This window comes from Spermophilus citellus (assembly GCF_964194105.1).
Source record: "Spermophilus citellus genome assembly, chromosome: 4".
Lineage (NCBI taxonomy): Eukaryota > Metazoa > Chordata > Mammalia > Rodentia > Sciuridae > Spermophilus > Spermophilus citellus.
The window spans coordinates 66,297,114-66,321,504 of NC_138185.1; the positions used below are offsets into that span (position 1 = coordinate 66,297,114).

Below are 24,391 nucleotides of genomic sequence, written 5' to 3' on the forward strand. Positions count from 1 at the left end.
ATATAAATAAATAAAATAAAGGTCCATTGACAACTAAAAAAATTTAAAAAGAGCTATAGGAAAGGAAGGAACTTGCTATGTGCCAGGATTTAAGTGCATTATCTCATCTAAGTCACACATTAAAAAAAAAAAAAAAGCTTATGAGGGAGATGATTTTTTACCACCAGCTTAGAGTTTTGATGACTTGACCAAAGTCTCACAGCTGGTTGGCAGCTAAGCTGGGAGTCTGGTTCTGATCAACTCCAATGCTTGTGTTTTCAAACACGACATTATTCCACTTCTCATTGATTTACCAAAATAAAGAAGGGGAGGCAGGATAAGAATATCCTAGCACAGCCCCATGCTCACGAAGTCACTTAACACATGCCACTCGTGATCTTTGAAATGTCCAGTGTGGCCCTTGCAGGCTGCCGTCACTGCAAGCCAGGTTCTCTCGAAATCACTGAGGGCAGACCAAAGGTCTGGACAATGAGGGACTCAAAGGAAAAGATACAGAAAGATGGATGGGAGAGGAAGGGGACAGCAGAAAGAGAAAAAGCTGCTGGAGATCAAGGCTCATGAATGCGATTATTAATATTCTAAATGAAGCTCCGACTTCTTAAGCTTTATTTAAGAACATGCCTGACTGTATAATTACAAGGGCTTAATTTGTTTTCTTTTCTGCACAATAAATAAGAAGCACACAGTTGCTCTTTACAACACCACCTTTCCTGGTGTCAGCAGAGGTTCCTGGGCTGCAGAGAGACAGCTATCACAAGGAGGGGCAGCTCCACTGCCACTTGAAGGGTGAGCTACCTACTCCCTGGGCACAGTTGGGTTCTCCAGATGCAGGCAAGGACAGGAGGACCAATGGGCCCTTTCTGGGAAGAAGACATGGGGTGAGTTGGGGGTGTAAGATCATCCCCTATAATTTCCCTATGAATTAAAGGGAATGACACCAGTCTGAGAGGCGACAACATTATACGCAATGGAGTTCTAGAAGCACTGGGGAAGTTGTTCAGTCTCTCAAAGGAAGAAGCCTGCTTTTCATTTCCCTGTACCTTTGGCCAACTCACTGGGTACCTTTGGCTTTTGGACCTCCCATCTGACCTTGAGCAGAAGCCTAAAGGAACGGGCACTAACTAAAGCAAGTCAGGAATGGATGAAAACCTTCCAAGCAGAGGGACATCACAGGCAAAGGCCACAAGGCAGTGGTGGCATGGCAATATGAAGGTATTGGGGAGCAGAGTGTGGCTGGAGCAGAGAGCACCAGAGAAGGTGTAGACGAGACATCCCAAGGCTTGTCTCACACCCTGACCATGCTGTCCCACCTAGGTCTCTGCGTGGGCCACACACTCACATGGTAGACTGAAGGGCAAGTTTCATTCATATGCTAAAAACATCAGAGTCACATTCCAGAGGATGAGATTTAAATTCTTGAACAACTTCCTTGCTGATTACTGGGAAAGAGATATAGGATGATGTGGAAAGAGGCACCTTTCTAGGAAGACCTCTGAGGATGCCGTAGCCTCCAGATTATGAGAGAGGCTGGGGCCCTTGGTAAGGAAACATCAAGATGGTCCCCTGGAAGGAGGTACAGAAGCACCAGATGCAGACAGCCAGCAGCAAATGAGGCAAATATGGAGGGGTCGGTTCTGCAGCCCTGAATCCCCCTTCTGCTTCGGAATGAATAACCCTGATGCATCAGCAAGAAGGATCTCAGGTCACAGGACCCATCAGAGCGACAGCGTGCCTGGAAGCAAAGATTCTAACTCTTTCATACCATTAACATTGGGGCTGGAGGGCTGAGTGGTGGAAAGTCATTATCTACCTGATTCCAGGTTTCATGGGCACCCCCATGCCTGGGATCCCACAAACACATGGTATCTCTGGACCTGCAATATGCTCTCCTCTGCCTGGAATGGCTCACATCAATCCCTCCACCAAAGTTCATTCAGCTGCTTCAGGTCAGGTCAGGTCAGGCTTTAGGCTGTCAGTCATGATCCCAGGAAATCAACCCTGCCATAATCCCCCCTACCCCAAAGATGCATCACCTGATTTTGCTAAATGTTCCCAGGGAGTTGAGTTCTCATCGCGTTATATAGTAACTGTCTCTACACTGCCTCCCTCTCCTACCTCTAAACTCCCCCATGGAAGTCAAAGACCTAAACTTAAATCACCTTTGCCTCTTTGCCTCTAGCAGAGTGGTACCTCAATAAATGTCCCTCAAGGAAACTGATGCATTCATGAATAGAAAAGTGCTGCATGACCCCGAGGGCATTATGAGTCAAGTTTGTAGGACTCTAAAGCATAAAAAAATCAATGATTAAATGTCAGAAAAAATAAAAATAATTAAATGTCAGGCTCAAGGGATGGGAAGCTTGTCTCAGGGGATGAAGTTGATGTCATTTGCATCAGTAACATTCTTTACAAAATCTTTATAACTCAATCTTCAATATGAGACAGCATTGCATATTTTGTCCCTATTTTTTTTTCCGTGCTGAAGATGGAGCCTAGGGCCTCGTGCATAAGAGGCAAGTACTCTGCCACTAAACTACATCCTCAGTCCTGCTGCCTCCATTTTTGGCCAAGCCCAAGAAGATAAAGCACTTTGGTCAAGATTTCCCAGAATCCAATGCTTTAATGAGATCACCTAACACACCCCACAACAATCTCCACCCTTGAGCACCAAGCACCCAGGATGTTGACAAGGAGACTCCACAGGCCAGTATTGTCCAGACCCCGAGAATCATCCAAGGGACACAACACACCCCTGAACATCTTTTCAAGTGCATGTCAAAGTCCCTTCCCACAATTGTTCACTAGATCCCCATAATAACCCTACAGAGCAAAGGGCTAGCAATAGGATTGAACATATTTTATAGATGAGGAAATGGGTATAAAGAAAAGGTCTTCCATTCACTCTCTGAAGAGAACAAGTCTGCACTACTCCCTTGTTCCCACGACAACATGTTGACCATCAACAGGGCATGAGGGGCAGCAGGACTAGATGGTCACACCTATTGGGTCCAGGCTCCCAAAAGGCCTATCATAGGATCCCTGAAGACTCCTAGGCTCTCATCACTCTGGAAGATGACAACAACACATGGACTCCCCCCACAATAACAATACACTAACACCTCCTATGAGCTGCCAAGGGTGCACTAGACTTGAGGCTGCCCTGGAAATTTTGCAGGGACCACACTGGGTTCCAACCAGCTAAATCCCTTGCCCCTGGAGCATCTGGTCTCCCACACATTGGATTCGAATCTGGGAGAAGCCTCACATCCAATGGTTTAAACTTTGGGCTTTCAAATGAAAGGACTAAACTTATGGAATAGCTTCCAGAGTGTGGGACAAACCATCTACTGAGTACCCACTATGTGTTTCCTCTACAGTATATATTTTAAATTGCTCTTTTAATCCTCACAAAAAAGCTCTGTGAGACAGAATTATTTCCCAGTGTCCTAGGAAGGATCTTGGGACTGAATTCTTTAGCCAAGAATATAAAGTATATAAGATGGCAGAGAAAATGAAGGTTCACAGCCCAGATCCAAAATGCATGCCATTTTCACTCTTTCATTTACTCCCTCACTCATTCATTCATTTTTTTTTTCTTGGATGGGGTAATTGGGAAGTGAACCCAGAGACACTCTACCACTAAACTATACCTCCAATCCATTTTATTTTTTATTTTGAGACAGGATCTCAGTAAGTTGCCCAGGCTGGCCTTGAACTCGTGATCCTCCTGCCTCAGCGTCCTGAGTCACTAGGATTACAAGCATGCACCACCATGCCCAACTTCATTCATTCATTCTTCACACATGCATTTAACATTGAGTAAACATGATTTAATAAGACCTGCTCTCTACCCTCCAAGGAGCCTGTACATTACTGGGGCAGACAGAACTTCTTACAGTTAGTTATATTTCAGTTCTGAGATGGATTCCCTCCAGTGGGTTTCAAAATACATCTGGAGAGACCCCTATCTGCAACCAGGGATGGGGTGGGCCAGGTGCAATGCATGGCATACACCTCTGGGAGACTCAGTGCCCTTAAACCCCAGGACAGTGGCAAATGACTGGGTCATCTAGAAGACCACCAAAAAAAAAAAAAAAGACAGAAGCTCCTCGGACCACAGAGACAAAGGGATTAACCCAAGAACAAGAGAGACATTCTCAAATCCATCAAGAAAAAAACAAGGGGAAAAGGGACAGGAGACTTCTGGCTTGCTAAGGAATGAAGAGCAACAAAAATTAATGATGACTCTGAAATAACCAAGGGACTAAACTCATTTTCTAAATCTGTCCTTAACAAGAAAAATGGACAAAAGAGATGTGGACAAATGAGAAGTAATGAAGCCTTAGGGGAGGGGAGAAAAAGAAAGAAAATCTATTGAGAGTAATCAAGGCTGGAAAATATGAACACATTGTCTGATCCCCAAGGTTAGGAGACACGTGGGCCAGAACGTTCACTCAGCATTAGACTGAGTTTTAAAAAGGTTAAAAGCTGACAAGGTTATAAGAAAATTCTTAAAGTTCAGTACAGAGAATCCTAGAGCACTGAGATCCCTGAAATCAGAAAGAACAATTTCTAGGATGAGCTTAGGGTTTTTGACTAAGAGTATTATGAAATAAATATCAAAAACATACAGTGGGTCCGCAAGGGAGGCCCAGGGCCATGTTATCCGGGTCATGTTTGTTCGGCCCTGGCTGGATGAGAATGTTGTTCACGAAAGAGGTAAATAGAAAGAAATGACAGGGAGGACTTTGAGTATCCCAGGACCATGAGAGTCAGGAGGAGAGACACAAATGGACGAGGAAAAAAGAAAATCGATTTAGGAAGCTTGCCCCCTGCCTCACTAGGGAACGAGGAACAATTCTTCTATGGAGCCCCAGGAGAAGCAATTTGCCCAGGAGACTAATGATGTCAGAGCGACTGGGAATTGACTTTCTTTAGAGGCCACAGATAAATATGTAGAGGCTAAGAAATTGTACTTGAAAATCTTCAGCTTAGGGAACTCTGCAGTAGAAAACCCATTTTGGATTCAATAAGAGCAAGAAAGATCCATTTAAAAAGAAGAACAAGAAAGGCTCTGCTCCATGTCATCAGAAGCCCAAATGGGCTGGGATACAGGAAAAATGTAGGGACCCAGGCACATCTTCAAAATGACATGGCTTGACTTAGCTGGGAGATGTCAGATGTTGAAGTGCATACAGAGGCACAAAATCTCAGGGTGTCAGAACAGAGCCTTGGAGTCAATCTCATCCGGCCCACATACCCTCCATCTCCAGAGTCTGCAATGGGTGTGCCACATATAGTCATGGTTCTGATGAGACTGGGGCCAAAAACAGCTGGAGGGCTGGAGGAGAGGCAGCAGCTCCATGCACCCTAGAGATGCAGTAAATGTGTTGCTCCCACATCCACTTATCACAACATGATTTGTCTCCACATGTTTGATACTGGGGTGCATTTTCTTTGCTGAGAACCTATTCCATGTGACCATTTGCTAATGGCCTCTGAGTGCCAGCCGGCACTCACCCAGACCCCACCAGAAACCAGGTGCAAAGCAGGTCTTTGAACCATTGCACTCTATCCCCAGCCTTTTCTTTTATTTTTTATTTTGAGACAGAGTCTCTCTAAGTTGCCCAGACTAGCCTTGAACTTGTGATCCTCATGCTTCAGCCTCCCAAATTGCTGGGGTTACAATTGTGCACCACCATGCTCAGGGCCTTTCCCTCAAAAGCCCCCGCATCTGAGGGCTGCTCTGAACCTTATTGTCTCCCCCTTTTCTCCACTGAGGTTCCTGAAACCTGACAACAGACCAGGTTGACCTGAGTTGGCCATGGCCAACAGATGGTAGCATGGAGTTATTAAGAAGAAAGGCTCTGGAGGTCTAGAAACAGGTCACCTGAGACTGGCTTCTGGCTCTGCCACCATTAGCTATGGGCTCAATATGATTCAGGCAAGTCACTTCACCTGTCTGTACCTCAAATGCCCCATGTGTAAAATGGAAACAATGATTATGTCTACTTGCTATTATGAGCATAAAAGGACATATAAAGTGTATTGACAGACACCTGGCATTGAGCAATTCCTTCACTGATGTTATGCTCCTGGATCTCATTGCAGGGAGGTGGGTTAAGTGGGTAGAATGAAGTGGGTAGGACCAAAATAAATTGGCAATTTTTTTTTTCCTCTGACCCTACCCTTCGGTAGTCCCAGCTGTGTCCCAGCATCAACCTTTCCTCCAGGAAAAATTTCCCAAAATGCTATGAGGTCAGAACTGGGCCATTTATAACACTGCTTCATTTTAGAGATGTGACAGACTAAGTGGGTTAAGCAGCTTATCCAGAGTCACAGCACAACGCAGAGAAAGAGCCAAGGTGCAAGGTGTGATCACCCAGCAAAGCTGCAGCCAAATAGTACTTCTTGCAACTGACAGCCATCCACAGGAGCCCCTCCCCACATTCGTGTGCCCAAGGTCCAGTACCTTCCTCTCTTCTGGCCTCTCTTCAGACACACACCACTGCAATGAGTCCAAATTCAAGCTTCCTAGATCATTAGATCTGTGAAAATCTGTGAAAATCCTGTTCCATTGGCTAATGGATCCATTTCCACATCCTTTTCCCTCAGCAATCCTTTCCAAGTTTACCTGACAGCCAGACTCAATGGCCTTGGAACCATGAACAGGGGTCTAGACAGCTCCAGGAGGAAGTACAGTAGAAAACAGCTGTACACACCCATAGGGAGCAGCAGCCATTGTACCCTAGGCAGCTGGTCTACAACCCAAACAACAGCTCCTCCAAGGCCTAGCTCAACCCTCATCTCCACAAGCCTGCGAGCCACTCCAGCCCATCTCTGATCTACAGCCCCACAGTCTTCCAGTGTCTCCTCCACTCCTTGTACTGGAAGACCCTAGAAAACGTCAACCATTTGTGCAGCATGTCGGACGTGGAGCCACATCACAAATGACCCACAACCACTAATAAAGAACCACCACTTGCTTACTATTTACATGTTTATGCACTTAAATAAGAAGAAGCTCAAAGCTATCCCTGTCGTAGGGTGCCTCTCACTTGTGTTCTGAGACGCCTACTGGAGTGGGAGAGAAAGGAGTGGGGTAATAGTTGAGACACCAATGTTTGGTGCATATGCACCCCCAGAAGCAATCTGCTCCACACATGGGGCACAGCCACTGTCATTTCTGGTTTATCTTTTTCTTCTTTTTTTTTTTTGAGTCACAACAAAAGTTTATTTCTCTCTCACACAACATGCACACAGAAGGTCAGTTGTGATTTTGCTCCGATTATGTTCCCAGCAAGATTCAGACTAATGGAGCAGGCTCCATCTGGAACATGAACTCCTCTGTCCCATGGCAGAGGGAAAAGAGACATGGTGGGCCCCACGCAGGCTGTCACTTATGATAAGAAGGGAAACAAGGTGCACATGCACGTGCACGCGCGCAAACACACAGGCACATTCAACTCACCTATTTAAAATGTATAATCCAAACATTCTTAGGATATTCATAGAGTTGTGCAACCTATCACCTCGATCAATTTCAGAATGTTTTCAATATCCCAAAGATGTTGAAATCTCCATTCCCAGTATATCCCCATCTTACCTTCACCATAGTGGAGATTATAAATTATGAAGATATTCTTTTATGCCTATGAGAATATGGTATAACATAAATGCCATTTGTCACATCTGGAATAACATTGCTTAAATAGCTAAATCATGCATCCCAGTCATGCCACACTTTTCTCTGGGATATCAGATAAGTGTTTTTAATCCAGGGTTTAAAGAAAATTGTAAGCTCTTGAAAATTTGTGAAAAAAAATATGGCATGTATATGTGTGTGGGAAGGGTTGCCTTTTATGAGGATAAAATATATAGCTTTAATCACATTCTCAAAAGATTTGAAAAATTAGAAGCTACTACCCTGGCTTTATCAAGGACCCAGAGATGGTCAACTTTGAGGATGTTGATAAACCCTCTGTGGTGTGCAGCACTTTGTAGGGGGACATGAAAAGCTCTTAATTCAATTTCTGTACATATTTATTCAGTTGCATATCAGGAGAGTGACTGCCACAATGCCACCAAAGGAAGAATAATAACTTACTCATCCTAACATACTCTGGGTTCACATATAGGCCAGACATTCTTCCCAATGCTTCTTGTACATTAATGTATGTTGAATCTGGGTAACAAGCACTGTATCTCCATTCTCCAAATGAGGAGATTAAGGTACACATAAGTAACTTATCTGAGACATACAGATATGCAGATGATAGATCCAGAATTGAAACTCAGTATGGTTAGTGAACACATACGCTTAATTCCTCATCAAAATAAGGAACTCGGTGATTAGGTTGTGTTAGAGGCAAGAGCTCAAGTACCAGGTTTGATGGAAACGCTGAGCAGAGAGCTGTCTAAGAAGAAAGCTCAGAGGTGACTTGCTTTTCTTGTACATTTCACATCACACTTTCAGAGGGTGCTAGGTGCTATCATTCTGCATTATTTGTATTTTCACATTCTTGTAACCAGAACTTTGTATATGATATTTGCCTATGTATCTTTTCTTTTAAACAGGATTTGTAATGGTTTCTTCCATACATAGAAGTTTGAGGAGCTCTGATTAGATGGGACCCTAGGAAAGTCAGCAGGACAATATGATGGGAAGAATTCCACACTGAGAGTACCAAGACCTAGGTCCTAGCCCCAGCACTGCCTTACCCATGGGGATCTCAAGTCAGAATGTTTCTACACCCAAGACATCTTCTCATCCACGGAATGGTCATGTCAGACCAGCATCACCAGTACAATTCAACAAAGAGCTACCAGTACCTGGTATGTGCCAGGCATTGTTCTGGCTATTTGGTGTACAGTAGTGAACAGCACAAAGTCCCTGCTTGTTCCATGGAAGCTTACAGTCTAATAGAGAAGACAGAGTATTAAGGTATTGAATGAGATATTTTGGGATAGTCATTAGTAATAAGGGCAAGGAACCAACAAAGCCATGTACTGTAATAAAGAGTGATGATAGGTTTGTAAGTTGAAAAAAGGCCACTAAGAAGTTTGGGTGGTCAGATAAGAAAGTAAGACTAGTGTGAATGGTGAGAAGGGGCCATGCAGAGATCCAGGGTAAGGGATTTGTCTGGGTCAGATGGATCAGCAGGTACAAAAGCTCCAAAGGGGAATGAGCTTGGCACATTCAAGGAAGTGAAAGGAGCTCAAGACTATAGCAGGGGAAAGTACAAGAAAATTAAAGAAGGAGATAGAAACCATATCAGTTTGAATCCTGTGGCCGTGATGAGGGGTTTAGCTTTGTCATAAGTAAAGCAGAAAGTAATTGGAGGGCTTTGCTCAGCAGAGTGGCACGATCGGATTTATGTGTTTAAAATATCACTCTGACAACTGTGCTAAGAGGGAGATGCTGCAGAAAGAAGCGGAGGCAAGAAAGCTGGAGTTAGGAGGCCACTGTCCAGTGCCAGAAGACAGGGTGGTGGCTTGAACCAAGATCGTGGATATGGAGGGTGGAGACGCAGGTGGATACAAAATACCTTACAGACTTCATGAAGTGAATGGTGGAAGGGGAGGAGGGTGGGCAGAGGGAAAAAGTCAAGAATGACTCCCAAGGTCTGGGCCTGAGCAACCTGGTGGCTAGAACCACTTATGGAATCAAGGCACACTGAGGGAGATCAGGTATGGAGTGAGGAGTGTGTACGGAATCAAGAATCACATTTTGGCCAAGTTAAGCTTGGTATGCATCTTAGACACCCATGCAGAAATGTCAAGCAGGCATCCAAAGGGCAGAGATGAGAGCAGAGATAGGAAAATAAGTTAAAAGTTTGGTTCTGGGACCCCTTCCAGCTTTAACTATCTGTGATTCTATGAAATTGGAGACCAGTGAACAAGGGAGAAGTCTGTCATCTTTCACAATGCACTGTGTTAAGCTCTTTTCAAGCATGCTCTTATTTAAGGCTCAGAGAAATCCCCCAAAACAGGAAGATCTCTTACATTTCCTTCACAGCTCACAGAAGTTCAGTAGCTTGCCTAAGGCCAACATTAGGATGTAGAAATCTAGCATCTGATCCCTGGACTTTCTACCTTCAAAGCCCATGTTCCTTAAAATCCACGTTAGAGCATTCCATAGTCAAGTCCTCTGTACAAAACTGAAGAGGAAGAACAGTTGTAGAGAAGCAGCAATGGGACAAGTATGCCAGTCACCAATTCCTTGGGACTCGGAGAAAAGTCTCTGTGCAGAGGTAAGGAGCGGGCAGAGAGGTAAAAGTTTACTGGTATAGTATCTACACATCGTCTTGGAATCTGGAATCAGGGGTTATTTCCAAGAGAAAAGATGTTGAGTTATTTCCAGTACATAACCAATCAACTTTACCATGTTTTCATCCCAATAATCTCAAGAGAAATAACTGTTTACACAGCCAGTGTCCTGAAAGTGTAGGGACTCCAGCCACCTCCTCTTCTCTTCTCTTAGCATTGCTGACTTTCTCTCCTTGTGAACTAGCAGAGGTGACACAACTGTGCCCAAATCAGGACATTCCCCACCCCCCAGCCTGCTCCTGCACCCATATCTGGAGCTGGGAGTCAGATCTCCCAGTGGAAGATCAAGTGCATGTTTTCTTACAACAGAGTGAGGAATAGCTCAATCTGTCACCCAGAGCTTTTTGAAAAGAGCAAGAAACTGAACTCAAGAGACATTCTACCACCACCAACTCTAAGGGATTAAATAAATTCTTTTGGCTTTCTGGAATCTCACATTAAATATTCTTGGAAATAAGTAGGCCATAGGCTAATGCTAAGAAATCCTTCATAATAAAGATACTCAGTTTATAATGTAACTGTTGTTATAGGATTTGACCTGAATAGAAAAAGAAACTAAACAGAGCTTTCTAAGCAGAGCTCTTTGAGGGTGGATGGTGGAAATCCCCAGAAGAAACAGCAACTCTCTAATAAAACTTTAAAGACCCCTTCCATAAGAAGTTCTTGCTGTAAAAAAAACCATAGAGAAAAAAACACTGTGGGATGTAAAAGAAGTACCTGGATTTCAGAGCCAAAAGGACCAGAGTCCACATCCTAACTGATCCTCTACTTTATTGTATGTCCTTAAAAGAGCTCAGCATAACTTCTAAGACTCAATGTTCTCATCTTGAAAATGGGAAGAGAGGAGCCCACACTTACAGTTACTGTGAGGAGTAAGAAATCTGCAGAATCTTAGCATATAGGAAGTTCTCAAGTTAGTCTTGCCCTCTTCTCCTTGGAGACTAGTATTTTTAATTTAATTTTCTGAACATCTTAGGATTTAGTTTTGTAGTTCCTTCTATAAAAAAGATTGTCCCTTTTGGCCCATAGGCATGGTAGAAAGATTCCTGGAAAGAGAACCAGAGGACCTTGCTTCTGCTACTTACAAATGAGACCTTCCTGGTCCTGTCTCCTGGCCTGTAAAATAAGGCTACCCCCAGAGTGATTATAAGAATTCAGTGAGGGAATTATGAAGCATTTTGAAAATCAGGGGGTGCTCTAAGATGAAAGTGCCATATGCAGCTCAGAGACAGGCATCTGCATTTATCTACCTGTGAGGACTCCAGACAGTAGAGATCTGGTCTCATGTGAGGCATGCCAGAGAAAACAAAACTCCAGAAAGAGAGAGAGAAACGGGCTGCAGAAGTGGAGTTCAGGGGATTCGGTGAAAATTCCAAGTTCAATAGTATTGGTGGGTGTGGTCTCTGATCAATTAGAAATAAAGATAGTTGTCCACTCATCCACAGCCATTGCTCAGATCCTATCTGAAACTCACAGTGCCCACCAAGGGGTCTAGGTAGAGTCCAGAGCAGAGGGAACTAAATGAAGAGAACAGAGAAATTTTTCCAGGTTTATTCATCCATATGCAAGAAAGACACCACAGATTGAAGATGTGAATATTCCAGTCACAGAGAGATGGATTGCACTGTGGGACAGAAATCCAGAATAAAGAAGAGGCCAGGACAGCCATCAGGTAACCTTATCCCTCCTCTTTGGTCCTATTATCACCACCAGCAATAATGTAATAATTGCTCTCATTATGAACAACTGTCGTTTCTGAACTCAACAATTTGCCAGGCACTGGGCTAAGAGCTATATGAAGCTCCTGTCATCTAATCACTATTGCATCCATGCCTGGAATAAACATTATTTCATTATGCCCCACTTTGCAGATTAGCAAATAGTTACTCCAGTGACCATTTGGGGAAATCTTTAGCCTTAAGGATCCTTAACCTAAATATGAGGGTCAAGAATCTTCCAGTCTCTCAAAAAGGATCTTCCTGGGTGTACATTAATCAATACTTCATTTTCCATATTCAACAAAAGATTGAGAAAACTGAAGTAGCCAAGAAGAGATGGTCATCCCTCACTAGTGTTGGAATGAGCCCCCAGGTCCTAAATAGGTCCTCATCTCAACCTTCTTTGTAGCAAACATCCTGGCCTTAACATCCGTGGTTCATTTTCTGGTGTGGGGAAGAATTATACTAATATTAGGGGTGGCTTGGGGTGAGGGAGAGCTGACATAATAAGAACACTTAGATAACTTGACATGGGTACAGACGGCAGTGACATCACTTCCTGTGTCTTATTCTGTACAGAGGGGAGAAGAAAAGGCTTCTCAGCCATCACCCTAAAAAAAAGGAAAAAGAAAGAAGAAAGAAAGAAAGAAAGAAAGAAAGAAAGAAAGAAAGAAAGAAAGAAAGAAAGAAAGAAAGAAAAGAAAAGAAAAGAAAAAGCCACCAAGCCAGGGCTTGGCAATTAGTGCTGGAGTAAGTGATCATCTTGTGATTGCTCAGCTGGGGCCTGAAGACTTGTAAATGCATTTAGGAGACAGAAATAGAAGATGTTGTGAGAGAGCAGTGAAACCTGGCCCATTTGCCAGGAGAAAATGTCCCAAAGCTGCCGGGAAATTCACTCAGTCAGAATTTGGGGTGTGTCTTCATAAATGGGAAAAGTTAATAAACAAAACCCATGAACGGAGCCAGATCATAAGCCTCCTCCTATTGACTCTTCTGTCTGTGACCCTCAGGCTTCTCTGGAGTCCCTGTGGTGTCATCAGAGCCGCTGACTGGGTACTGACCTTTTCCCACCAAGCTGAGCATCCTGATAACCCCCAGTGGGTAGCCAGACAGAAATAGGGGTGGAGTATAGTGACCCATGCCTCTCAATGATCCCCCCAAAACAAGCACTTTGGCAAGAGTGGCCAGTGTGCCCAGGAAAAATAGGGCTCAAGGTCAAAAGCAGGTTCACTGGTACCATCAGGACCCACTCCACCCAGATCACCCAGCCCACAACACCTTGCAAATCTTGCAAGCCCAGCCAGCCTTTGTCACTGCCCACCAACCAACAGAGCCCAAACCATCCCAAAAGAGATGTCAGGTCACAGCCCTCTTCTAGGGAACCCCAAGGGCAAGCCAAAGACACATTCTGGTACAACCTGCCACTGAGAGACACCCATAGCCCCAAATGCACCCCTGTCCCCACTTTGGTGGCCCAGAAAAACACGATGAGCCCTGAAGCCATGAGAGCTTCAGGTAACACCATCTCTTAGAAGGTCTAGCATCTGGGCCCTGTCCTCCAAGGGGACAAATCTGCTTCCCTACTGATAGCCAACTTCCCCTAAATATGACCCTATTATACAAATGAGCACTCTGCATGCCATATTTTATCCAAGGAGTAGTTTTGTAGGGCCTATGGAGTTGAAGGGGCTTGGTTTTAGTTGCCAGCATTTAAAAATTGAGTACAACCAGAGATATGATGATAAATAAATATATAAATAAATAAATGATTTTTAAAAATTGAGTACTTTATCTGGATCACCACCAGCTCATTTGACAAAATAGCAAGGTCTGGGACACTGGGCCCCCACCTCCTAGTGGCAGCAGTCAGCTGGATATGTTTACTGGCTGACCCTTCAGAGGGGACATGTGGTCCCCAGCCTCTACTGTCCCCACCTGGCCTGCCATGGCATGTGGCTTTGTGACCTTTGTATGAGTTACTATGAAAAGAGAGACTTCTCAGATGTCAAAAGCTCTTTCCCTTGGGATGTTTTACACAATGAAACTCAAATTCCCAATAAAATAAACACCTGGAACATCTGGTCCAAGGCCCTCCTTTGGTCCCAGCTATTCCTACAGCTGCAAAGAAAACACATCAGGTGACTCATGCCACAGAGACTAAAGCAGGGCAAGGGGGTAGGAAGCAAATTAGACAGTTGAAAGGGAGGTTTGGCCCCTATAGCTAATACATCTGGCCCTAAGCAATGGTCGTAGAGCTTTCTATTTTCAAAGGAAAGAAAGAAAGTTTATCACAAAGCAGAGATGACCTTAACTGATAAACAAACTAAGAACTAACAACCTGCTTGGAAAAATACACTGAGGCCTGAGGGTAAGACCAGGACTCTCCAGAAGAGAAAGCAACTCCCCCACCATAATTCCCTAGGATCTTTTACCCTTTCACCACCTACCCTGCCCTCCTCTTCCCAACAGCTTCCCTTGGAAGCATGGACTCTTCATAAGAGATTTCTAGCCAGCCATGCTGCCCTTCCAGTATCAAATGCCAGTTATCAGTAAGACTCCCCAGAGGCCAAAGGAAAGACTAGTCTGAATGGCCCTTCTCTGTTTTCTCCCCCAAATGCATTAGACCCACCCCACCTGCTTCCTGCAGAATCTCTGCTCTTTGGGAACACACCCATTGGATGTCCAGGCAAGTCTGTGAGGGAGAGATGACCTAGACAACAAGCATGCCCCTGTGGATGGGATGCGGTGAGTTGGTGTGTTTCCCTGATCAGTCACCTCCTTCCCAGGAATGGCAGGCTCCCACTGAATCCTGAGATCTATCAGTCCAGGACTAGGCCTGAAGAGGAAGCAGCAAGCTCTGGTGATTCAACCCCCACTAGAATCTAGCCAGACCCAACCCTTAAGGAAGCCATTTCACCAATCAGACGAAGCAGAGAGGGGAGAGACTGGGTGAGAGAAGCACAGACAGACAGGAACCCCACCCAAAGATGGGTAACCTACATCTTGTCCCAAACAAAGTCCTGTTAACTTATACAGGTGTCTCCATTTCTCTGAGCTCTTTTCCATTGAACCTAGAATTTATCTAGACACACTTGGTCTGGTCTTGCTTTCTCTCTTCCTCCATCCCCCAATACCAAGTCCAACACACACACACACACACACACACACACACACACACACTCACACAATTATGGATCTAACATGGTCTTGGAAGTGCAAATGCAAATGTCATCATGAAAAGTATATACAAACTTGAAAGCCAGGAGATCCTCCCTCTCATCTCAGGTCTTAGACTTTTCCTTCTGATAGGAATCTTAGTTGTTATCAAATCCGTTTTAAGAGACAAAACTGGAGGCTCCAAAATGTTAAGGGCATTGCCCAAGAGCATCCAGTAGCAAAACCAGACCAAGATTTCAGGTCTCCAGTTTTGCTGCCCAGAACTGTCGCCATGTGTGCACCCCCACCTGCTCCCTGCAGCCCACCTCTACTCACATATAGCGCAAGTGGGGGTTCTTGGCAAAGGCCCTGGGCTGGATGCTCCGGAGTCCTGAATTCTTGATGGTCCTGTGCAAAAAGAAAAAGAACTTCAGCAGAGCTCCAGGAGCAGGGGTTTGCAGGATTTCAGACCCCTAAGGGTTTTCTGCATCTCTTCATCACCAATCATCCCTGATTGCATCCCTGGCCTAACTGCAGGTCTCAGTGAGAGACCTCTGGGCTCACACCCTTTGGGAACCTGGTTTAGGATTTGGGATATGAGCAGGCAGAGCTGGCAATGGCCCTCTACCCATCCTGATCAGTGGGCAAGAACAGGAGCCCCTTCCAATTCAGCAACAACAGGGCTACAACCCTCCCTGTGCCTTCTTGTTGTCCCTACCCTGGTTCCCCAATAGTCACTAGCTCCGAAGTCCCCTGGAGGAAGTGTATGGGAAATCTAGCACTAGATTTTTTTCAAGATCAAGGAAAGAATTCTAGCCCAGCAGGCCTGGGTGCAGGGTCTGCTTTGAAATCCTAATTTCAGGGTGTGGTCACACAATCTCCGGGCTCTCTGGGCTAAGGTGAAAGGTGAGGGAATGAGGAGAATGGCCCCTGACATCCCCTAAATGGGTGGTGCCAACCCTCCCATTAAGACCCACAGTGGGGAAAGCAGACTGCAGGCATGCCTTGACTGTCACCCTTGCAAAATCAGACAGGCAGCATTCCACCCCAGGCATACTCACAGTTTTTGGAGTCCAGTGTAGAGCTCCATGTCCACGGCATTGAGTGTGTGCAGGCTGCGCCAGTTCTCTATGTGTCTGAAAGGAAGGAGAGGCAAGGGTCAGGTCGGCCCGGAGCAACAGCAATGGCGCTGGCTTTATAGCCAGACCTGGGTTGGAGTCCTGGATGGGTCAAATGTGAGCTGGGCCTTCTGCCAAGTCACCAATATCTCTGAGCCTCAGTTTCTTCCTCTGTGTGGTGGAATTCATTGTGACAATGAAGCGGACTCGTGGGCTCAAAGGGCCTGGCCCATGGATGTAGCATTCAGCACCTCTCTCTTAGCTCCAGAAAGAATCTACTTTTTAGAGACATGAAACCCAACCTCCCTGCTTGTCCTTCCTGACTCAGTTTCCCTCTGTCTCCTTTCCTTCTTTTTTCCTATTTAGAATTTCCTAAGGGAAGCATTTTTTTCCCTTAGCTCCTGACCATAGAAACAATACAAATAACATGGATTATAAAAAGGAGGGTGTGGCTTGCCTGTCGGCATAGTTTCTGGGTAGAAAAGCTCAGCCAAACACATTCCTGGCTCAGGCACCCACCAGGGACTGGACACTAACAGTGACCACAGCCCAATCCAACCTGGAGCCCAAGAAAACCAATGACTCGATTTGGCAGAGCTGACTCCAGAGAGGAGGAAGCTATCTAAGACCAGGGCAGCACTATGGTATTTATAAAAAGAGTGAGAAACAAGTAGTCTAGAAGTCACATTTGAGCCTTATCTCTGAGACTTAAGTCTCAGTGGCTTTGAGCAAGTGCTCTAAGCTTTTTGGGTCTCTCATTTTTTCATTTGTAACAGGAGAGGGTTGCACTAGATCAGCAATTTCCTCCCCTTTTCAATGTCTGTCTAGAGCTTTCCCCCAAGAGACCTCGTGTTTAAGGGGGTTTGTATCTAGCAAGCACACTACATATATTAAGTAATAATTAATTCACCTCAGATTATTAATCAGAGATATAAACTGCTGTTAAGCAAAGTTTTTCAATAACAGACACAAGCCAGAGCTAATTCATCTGGTGCCTAAGTTCCAGCCCAAAGCCAAGAAACTTGAAAAACATTATTAACATGAAAAGGCTGTTCAAAGGTATGAGTCTCATTTCTGGGTTTCCTCACATTAACAAAAATGCTAGAGACAAACACCCCTCATTGCAATTCTGGGGGTCCCCAGGTCAAAAATCATTGTTACTGTATTGATTACCAAGGGCCTTTCTGGCTTTAAAGCCATGTGAAAAGCAAATGTCCATACAATCCTGCTGTCCCCAGAGAATCAAAAGATTTCAGGAAAAGGCCTTCCACTGTCCACCTTTCCCTCCAGGATTAGACCCTCTGGTCAGTGCCCAAGAGGTCTAGGTACCTTCTCAGTGAAGAGTACAGAGAGGTGACAGTTCACCCTGGGACAGAGGTACTCAAGGCACACTCAGGCCAGAAAAGTGACAGCCACCTTCCCCAGACGTCTCCTCTCCAGCCTCACCACACCCATGGCTCTGCCATCTGCCACCAAGTCTAGTCACAGCCAAGAAAGCAGCAGGGCTGTGGCTGCCAGGGCCTCTGGAAGCATTTCAGAACCACACAGTGACAAGGGATGCCGAGAGCCTGTTTTGTACCACATTCTCCTAGAGACCCTGCTGACCAGCCAGAGACGCTGGCATCTGCTGGGGACATGGACCAGATGGACAGGATAGTACTGGATTCCAAATTCAAAGTCTTCTCCCTGGAAGTCTTGTGACTCCAGGGCAGTTTGCTTGGTCTGGTCCCACCAAGGCAGGGACCTTGGCAACATTTCAGATGAAAAGGACGGCCAGGGAGGGGAGGTAGAACTCCCTGTACCACCAAGTCCCCCCAGCATATTGCCTGGGCCATGGCCACGTCAATTACTAATTAGATCACAGTGTTTGTACAGAGTACCATTGATACATGGGAACCCAGTTTCCTGTAAGGATCTGCTCCCAACAAGTAGCTGTCAACCAAATTATTTAAATAGATGAAATCATTTTCTCTGTCCACATTAGCATTCCATAAATGTGTTTATATGATGGTTGAGTTGTCAATCATTATGGCATTCTAAAATTTATTCATTTTGCCCTCACACCCCCATTCCCCCAAACTGACCCTTACCCACCTTAGGCACCCTGAGATATGGGGGGAAATGAACAAACTCAATGTAAAGAGTCCTCTGGTAAATAAAATAATGGCTCCCATTTCTTCTGATAACATCTGAGTTTCCCTAAATCAGGAAATGGCATTTTGTTTTATAGCCACAGAACAACAGCATGATTAGAAGCCAGGGCTCTAGAAAAGTGACTGGCAAACCACAGCCCAGGGGCCAAATCCAGCCCACTGTCTGCTTTGTTGTACAGGCCTAGAGCTGAATTAAGCTTTTACATTTTTTGTGAAAAATCAAAAAAACAATCATATTTTGTGACCTGTGAAAACTAAGTGAAATTCAAAGTCCCACATTCATATTCACTGTCTGTGTCTCAAGTCATGACAGAGTTGGACAGTGGCTGCAGAGACAGTGTGGTCCACAAAACCTAAAACATTTACTCTGGCTCTTTATAGAAAATGGTCAGTGACCTTTACGTAGGGTCAAGCTACCAGGGCACGCAGCCCAGCCCCGCCCCGCCTCGCCCCAGGATGACTCTACCCACAAGACCCTACCCAGGTTACTTCCCCTGTCTGTGCCTCACTTTTCTCCCCTGTCACATGGGTCCAATAAAATACCTGCCTCATGAGAATGACATGAGGCCTGAAGGAGCATGTTGAGGAGGCCTTGTGGGACAGGTCCTCAGGAAGCACCAGTCACGGTAACTGTTTCCTCTCATCCCGTACACAAGTTGAGCCATCTTTTCTCAGTTTCCAAGCTAAAAATGGCATCATGCTTCTGCTGCAAGTTGTCATTTCTCAGAAATCATTTGATAAAAAGCCCATGGGGCAGAAGGGTGAGGGAAACCTGTCATTCATGACCTCCAGGAAAACCGTTTGTGCAGAAATTTATAAACAGGGTCAAGAAACAACCGATGGCCACATCAGAGCAGGTTCCAAGGTGGATAGAAACAGTGAAGATGCAGCCCTGCCATTTTAGATGACATCAGCAGGCACCTGCCAAGTTTTCTTATGACTCACTGCTTGGTCCCAGACCAGAGGGGTCAGTTATGGTAACTCTGCTGGCTGGCTTGTGCTAATAGGGAGGACACAAGTTTAAGTGGCTCTACAAAATATAATAAATAAATGAAGAGGAGGAGGGAAGGTTTGGGGTGTGTGTGTGTGTATGTGTGTGTGTGTGTGTGTTTTGCACTGGAAATTGAACCCAGGAGCATTCTACCACTAAGCCACATTCCCAGCCCTTTTTATTTTTTGCTTTGAGATAGGTCTTGCTAAATTGCACAAACTGACCTTGAACTTAGGATCCTCCTGCCTCCTGCCTCAGCCTCTGGAGTCTCTGGGATTACAGGTGTGTGCCACCCACCGTGCCCAGCTGTTTTGCTTTTGCTAATAGTAGAGTGGATTCTCTGTCTAGTATGATTACATATGTCTCCTCCATTTCTGTGTTTTTTCTGGGTTGTTCCAATTGTTTCCATAGAGTATTTTTTTGTGTGTGTCATTTGAAAAACATCAATAACTATACATTTTTAAAGGAAGGTCAAGTACTTGAACCCTGCGCAGAGCCACAGCTGATTGCTCTATTCCAGAACCACAGGCTGGACCAGCTTCCCCTGCAAAGGCCTCTCACAAACCCACTCCTGCTGTGCAAACAAGAAGGCAGAAGAGCTCAGAACAACGATGGGAATGTGGCAGAGTGCATGACGCTGGTTGACCCCACAGACCTGCAGCCCAGTTCTCATCTGGATGTCCCTGTTTCAACCATGGACAGGGAGAGGAGGGGTGGAGAGAGAGTCAAGAGGTGGCACACCAGTATCCCTCTCCTGCTTTAAATCAACAGCCCCTACTTTAAGGTCTTCACACAGTGATCTTCAAAAGGGGGAAATTTTGCCTTCCAGAAGACCTTTGGCTATGTCTGGAGACATGCTTCGTTGTCACAACTGGGGGAAGAGAGTAACATTAGTATCTTGTGGGTAGAGGCCACAGATGCTGCTGAACACCCTGCCACAGACAGGACAGCCCATGACAAACTACTGGCCCCAGAAGTTCACAGCTCTGAGATGGAGAGGCCCTGCCTTATTACATCCAGCTTCTGCCGAAGATCAACACTGATGCAAGAGTCCCAGGGCTTGAGATGACATCAATTTTGAAAATGACTGCTTTGCACAAGCAAACACTAGGAGGCCTCAAGCCAAAACAAAGAAGCCTGCTTCTAGGTCACTGAGTCCAAGGTAAGAGAAAAAAACACAAAGCCATGGTTTCCATGACACTCTCAAGTCAAGGGCATTACTTGAGGGAAAATGAGGGGCTCTCAGGCCCTCTGGGCTGTGCCCCAAGGCAGGCTACACATTCCAGAAGCAATAACAGTCTCTGGAAGGGATACACTGAACAGCCTTTCTCCTCCACTGAAGGTTCCTCTCCTGAATTCCCCGGGACTCTTCATTCTGCAGAAATGAAAAATATTCCATCCACAGAGAGCCACAGCTTAAGGGGCCCCAGCAAACTTCCAGCTGCCACACAGAGCCAATCTAATGTCCTGTCCCCATTTTCTTGCCATTACACCACAGAATTGCTACCCTGCCAAGAGTCTTGATGCACCCCTCTTCCAGAAAGAGGGAGGAAGTGAGGTACAATGTCAGCCTCCAGAGCCGGGCTTTGGGCTGCAGCTCAGAAACCCTGGTGAAGTCAGTGAGCACCTCTGTGATCAAAGAACAAGATGCCTCTGGTGGACTCGAGTGGGAGGGAGTGAGGAGATGGCTAGGCAGAGCCTCTTTAGAAGTCTTCGAGAATCTCCGGAAACAGAGCCACTCTCCTTGATTCACAATAGCTACACGGAGCCCCAGAGACCCCAGGCCACAGGTTCCTGCTTCAAACCCATTTTTGGAATAGGACATGGCATAAATTATTAATTGATACATCCACAGAGAACACAAAAACCCTTTGTGCTAGAATAAATTAGGTTGTACTTTTGTAGCACAGCTCTCTCTTCCTCTTTCTGTTTTGCTTGGTCCAATATGGAAATGAACTGGCAATCTTTTCGCATCTAAAAATTAGATGGCACAGACTGTGAGGTCCATATTTTAATTAAAAACATGTCAAGTGGATATGTTTAAGAGTGGATTAGGCCTCCAAGATTGACTGTTGAATGTCTATGCTTTCTCTGGACAGACAACTTTAGAACACTGAAATGTCTGCTGTTATCTTGCCTGAGAGAATGAAGGTAAAGCAACCCACAAGAGGGACAAGGCACCCTTCCCCGGGAAGGCCCTCGCTGGTCACGTGGGCACTTGGAAAGAGAAAAGCTTGGTTAGTAGGACTTAGGAGCATCCTTTCCTCCTCCTTCCTGTAGACACGGAAGACCCATTTCTCCAATCCTGCCCCTTTCCTCCCTTGCTTGTCACATTGCTGTGCTCGTCACTGTGACTTCTCGCTGCTGATAATGAGCTATTCTTCATATCCAAATTTTCCACACAACTAAATTTAAGTGCAAAACCTCTGCATTTGCAACCTCTTTGCTGGATGTTTCTGTTTTGCCCCTAAAATATATTATACACCCCTTTGCCTTCTTAAGCCCGGTGGACAGAACCTGATATCCATTTTCCTCGTAGCCCTACATCATCGTGACCAGCCTAACTAGTTTGGTGGGCTCTTACACTGTCAAGTTTTCAGAGATTCACACAAGTCCCGCTACCTCAAATGGCCTGACCCTCATATAATTTCTGACCCTAATGGTTATTGCATCTATCTTTAATCTTCTGGCTCTTCTTTATATATGAAGCTGTGGGTCATCGCCTCTTAAACAACTGCCCCCAGGGCCCTTCCTTCCTTCCATTGTGCTCTAACCAGTCTCCTCTGTAGCCTCTTGAAGTACAGTGGCTAAGAGCTGGCACCTGCAGGCAGGCTGACCTGGAGATGACATTGGAAGCTGGATGCCTACAGGCTGGCTCCTCAATCCTCTCCAGTCCTCAGTTTCATTAGAAGAAATCTGGTAGAGAGGAGGGTTAGAGAAGGAAATGTCTAAGTCCCCAGTTGAGTACCGCCATGCGTCACTAGTGCCATCACAGCAAATCCCAATGCTGCTGTGGTAAGTGTAAATACAATCTAAGTCAGGGTCTGAAAGAATATGAAAGAATACAAACGCACACACGCGCACACACACACGCAGACAATACCTCGTGCACACCTAGGTAGATATTTGTCCTTCTTTTCTTTTGTTTCACACCTTCTTTCTGGGTAATTGAAGTTGCCAGATAAGTGAAGTTTTCCTGGAGATGAAAGTCATGATTCACGTTTACCTGGTGGTAAGTGTTCTCCTCTAACATTATGCTCACCCTCTGCCCTCCTTTTTTTAAATGGTGCATCTTAATTATTCACAATAGTGGGAATCATTGTTACAAATTCACACATGCAACAGAAAAGAACAATAGAATTTGGTCAATTTCATTCCCCAGTGATTCAACTTTTCCTCCCCTCCCCTTCAATCCCTTTCTTTACTGATCTCCCTCGAATTTTCATGAGATTTCCCTTCCACCATTCCCCCCACCCTTTTTTTTCTCTCTAGAGAAAATATTTAACCCTTTCTGAGTTTGGCTTATTTTGCTTAACATAATGCTCTCAAATTCCATTTGTTTCATTCTTCTTTGTGACTGAATAAAACTCCATCGTGTATATACACCACTTTTTCTTTATCCGTTCATCCACTGTCAGACACCTAGGCTGGTTCCTTAATTTGGCTAGTGAGACTCGTGCTGCTATAATCATGGATGTGCCTATATCACTACAGTATACCTGTTCTTGGAGTTGCATCCTGCCAGAAGGGAACTGAAACTGGGGTTTCCCATCATTTTTCATATAGGAACCCAATGCCTCCAACACAGACTCAAGAGATTTAGAAAACAAGGCCGCATACAGGTAGACCTTTTCCCCAGACTGTTCCCTGCTAGAGCGGCTCCCCCACCTTCACCTTCTCACTTGCATCCTGTTCTTTGAGGGAGTCCTGAACTAAAGTATAGAGCAGGGTACTGGTAAATGAGCCTGGAATTCCATTTCCTGGCAAGTTGGCCTTGGAACATACATGCACAAGCATGCACATACCCACACCCATGCTCACGCACAAACCCAAAATGTGCATTTGACTTCGAAACCTTATAGGGCAATGAGGCAATTGATTCGTTATCCGGGCATATTATGTCTAGTGATCCAGACAGCAGCATTAGCTTTCAATTATCTGATATGTTTAGCATTATAAACGAACCGTCTGGAGCAACAGCTCTGTCATGCTCAGGCATCCAGGAGGCTGGGGAGGGGTCACAATGGATCATGCTAGCCAAGTCACCAGCTCTCCTTCCCTTGACAGCTGTTGCAGGAACTAGATGCCTGGGGAGCCAGACCTGAGAGCCTGGGCAGTCAGGGGCGGCGTGGGCTGGTGACCCCAGCATGTCAGCACATTAATACGCCAGCGTACAAGCAGCTGCATGCCAAGGACCGTGGAGAACCAGTCCTGCATCTGGGACCCCCTGGGACCAAAGAAAGGAACATTCAAATCCTGCAGTGAACAGATGGGAGACGACAGCATCTGTGCCGGCTTCCTGATCAATTCCAAAGCTCATGCCAGAAACAAGGAACATTTGTGTACACACCTGTGCTTCTCAGGTGCTGAGATGCTGCGTCCTCACAAGAAAAGACCAAGGGCGCACCTCCTCACTACCGCAGAACAAGATTTCACTTGCAAGTCCACCAGTTCCCTGGGGAGTCCAGGCTGTTCTGCCTGAACCCCTGCCTGTGCCCAGACCACACTACCCTTCCCAGTCTACCTGCTTCTCTCCGTCTTCACTGTTGCTGCCTGGGCTGGTGTGGGATGATGACCCCAGCTTTCCCACACACCAGTGTGCCAGGTAGCCACTGCCTCCTGCCTAGACAACAACCATCACTTCTAATTGGGCTCCCTGCCTTCTTCCAACTCCCTCTAGGCCAGAGGAATCACACCCTCTGAGGG

The 24,391-nt window shown here is 45.5% G+C and overlaps 1 protein-coding gene across 7 annotated transcripts in view; it reads right to left on the reverse strand.

Annotated features, from left to right (window-relative positions):
- NTRK3 (neurotrophic receptor tyrosine kinase 3) overlaps positions 1–24,391 on the reverse strand; it is a 376,727-nt gene that overhangs the window by 286,822 nt on the left and 65,514 nt on the right. For all 7 annotated transcript variants that reach the window (XM_081291778.1, XM_081291779.1, XM_081291777.1 and 4 more), the window contains 2 exons: positions 16,265–16,339; positions 15,540–15,611 (listed from right to left, as the gene is read on the reverse strand). In XM_081291778.1, the coding sequence (XP_081147904.1) occupies positions 15,540–15,611; positions 16,265–16,339 (147 nt within the window). The remainder of the gene's footprint in view (positions 1–15,539; positions 15,612–16,264; positions 16,340–24,391) is intronic.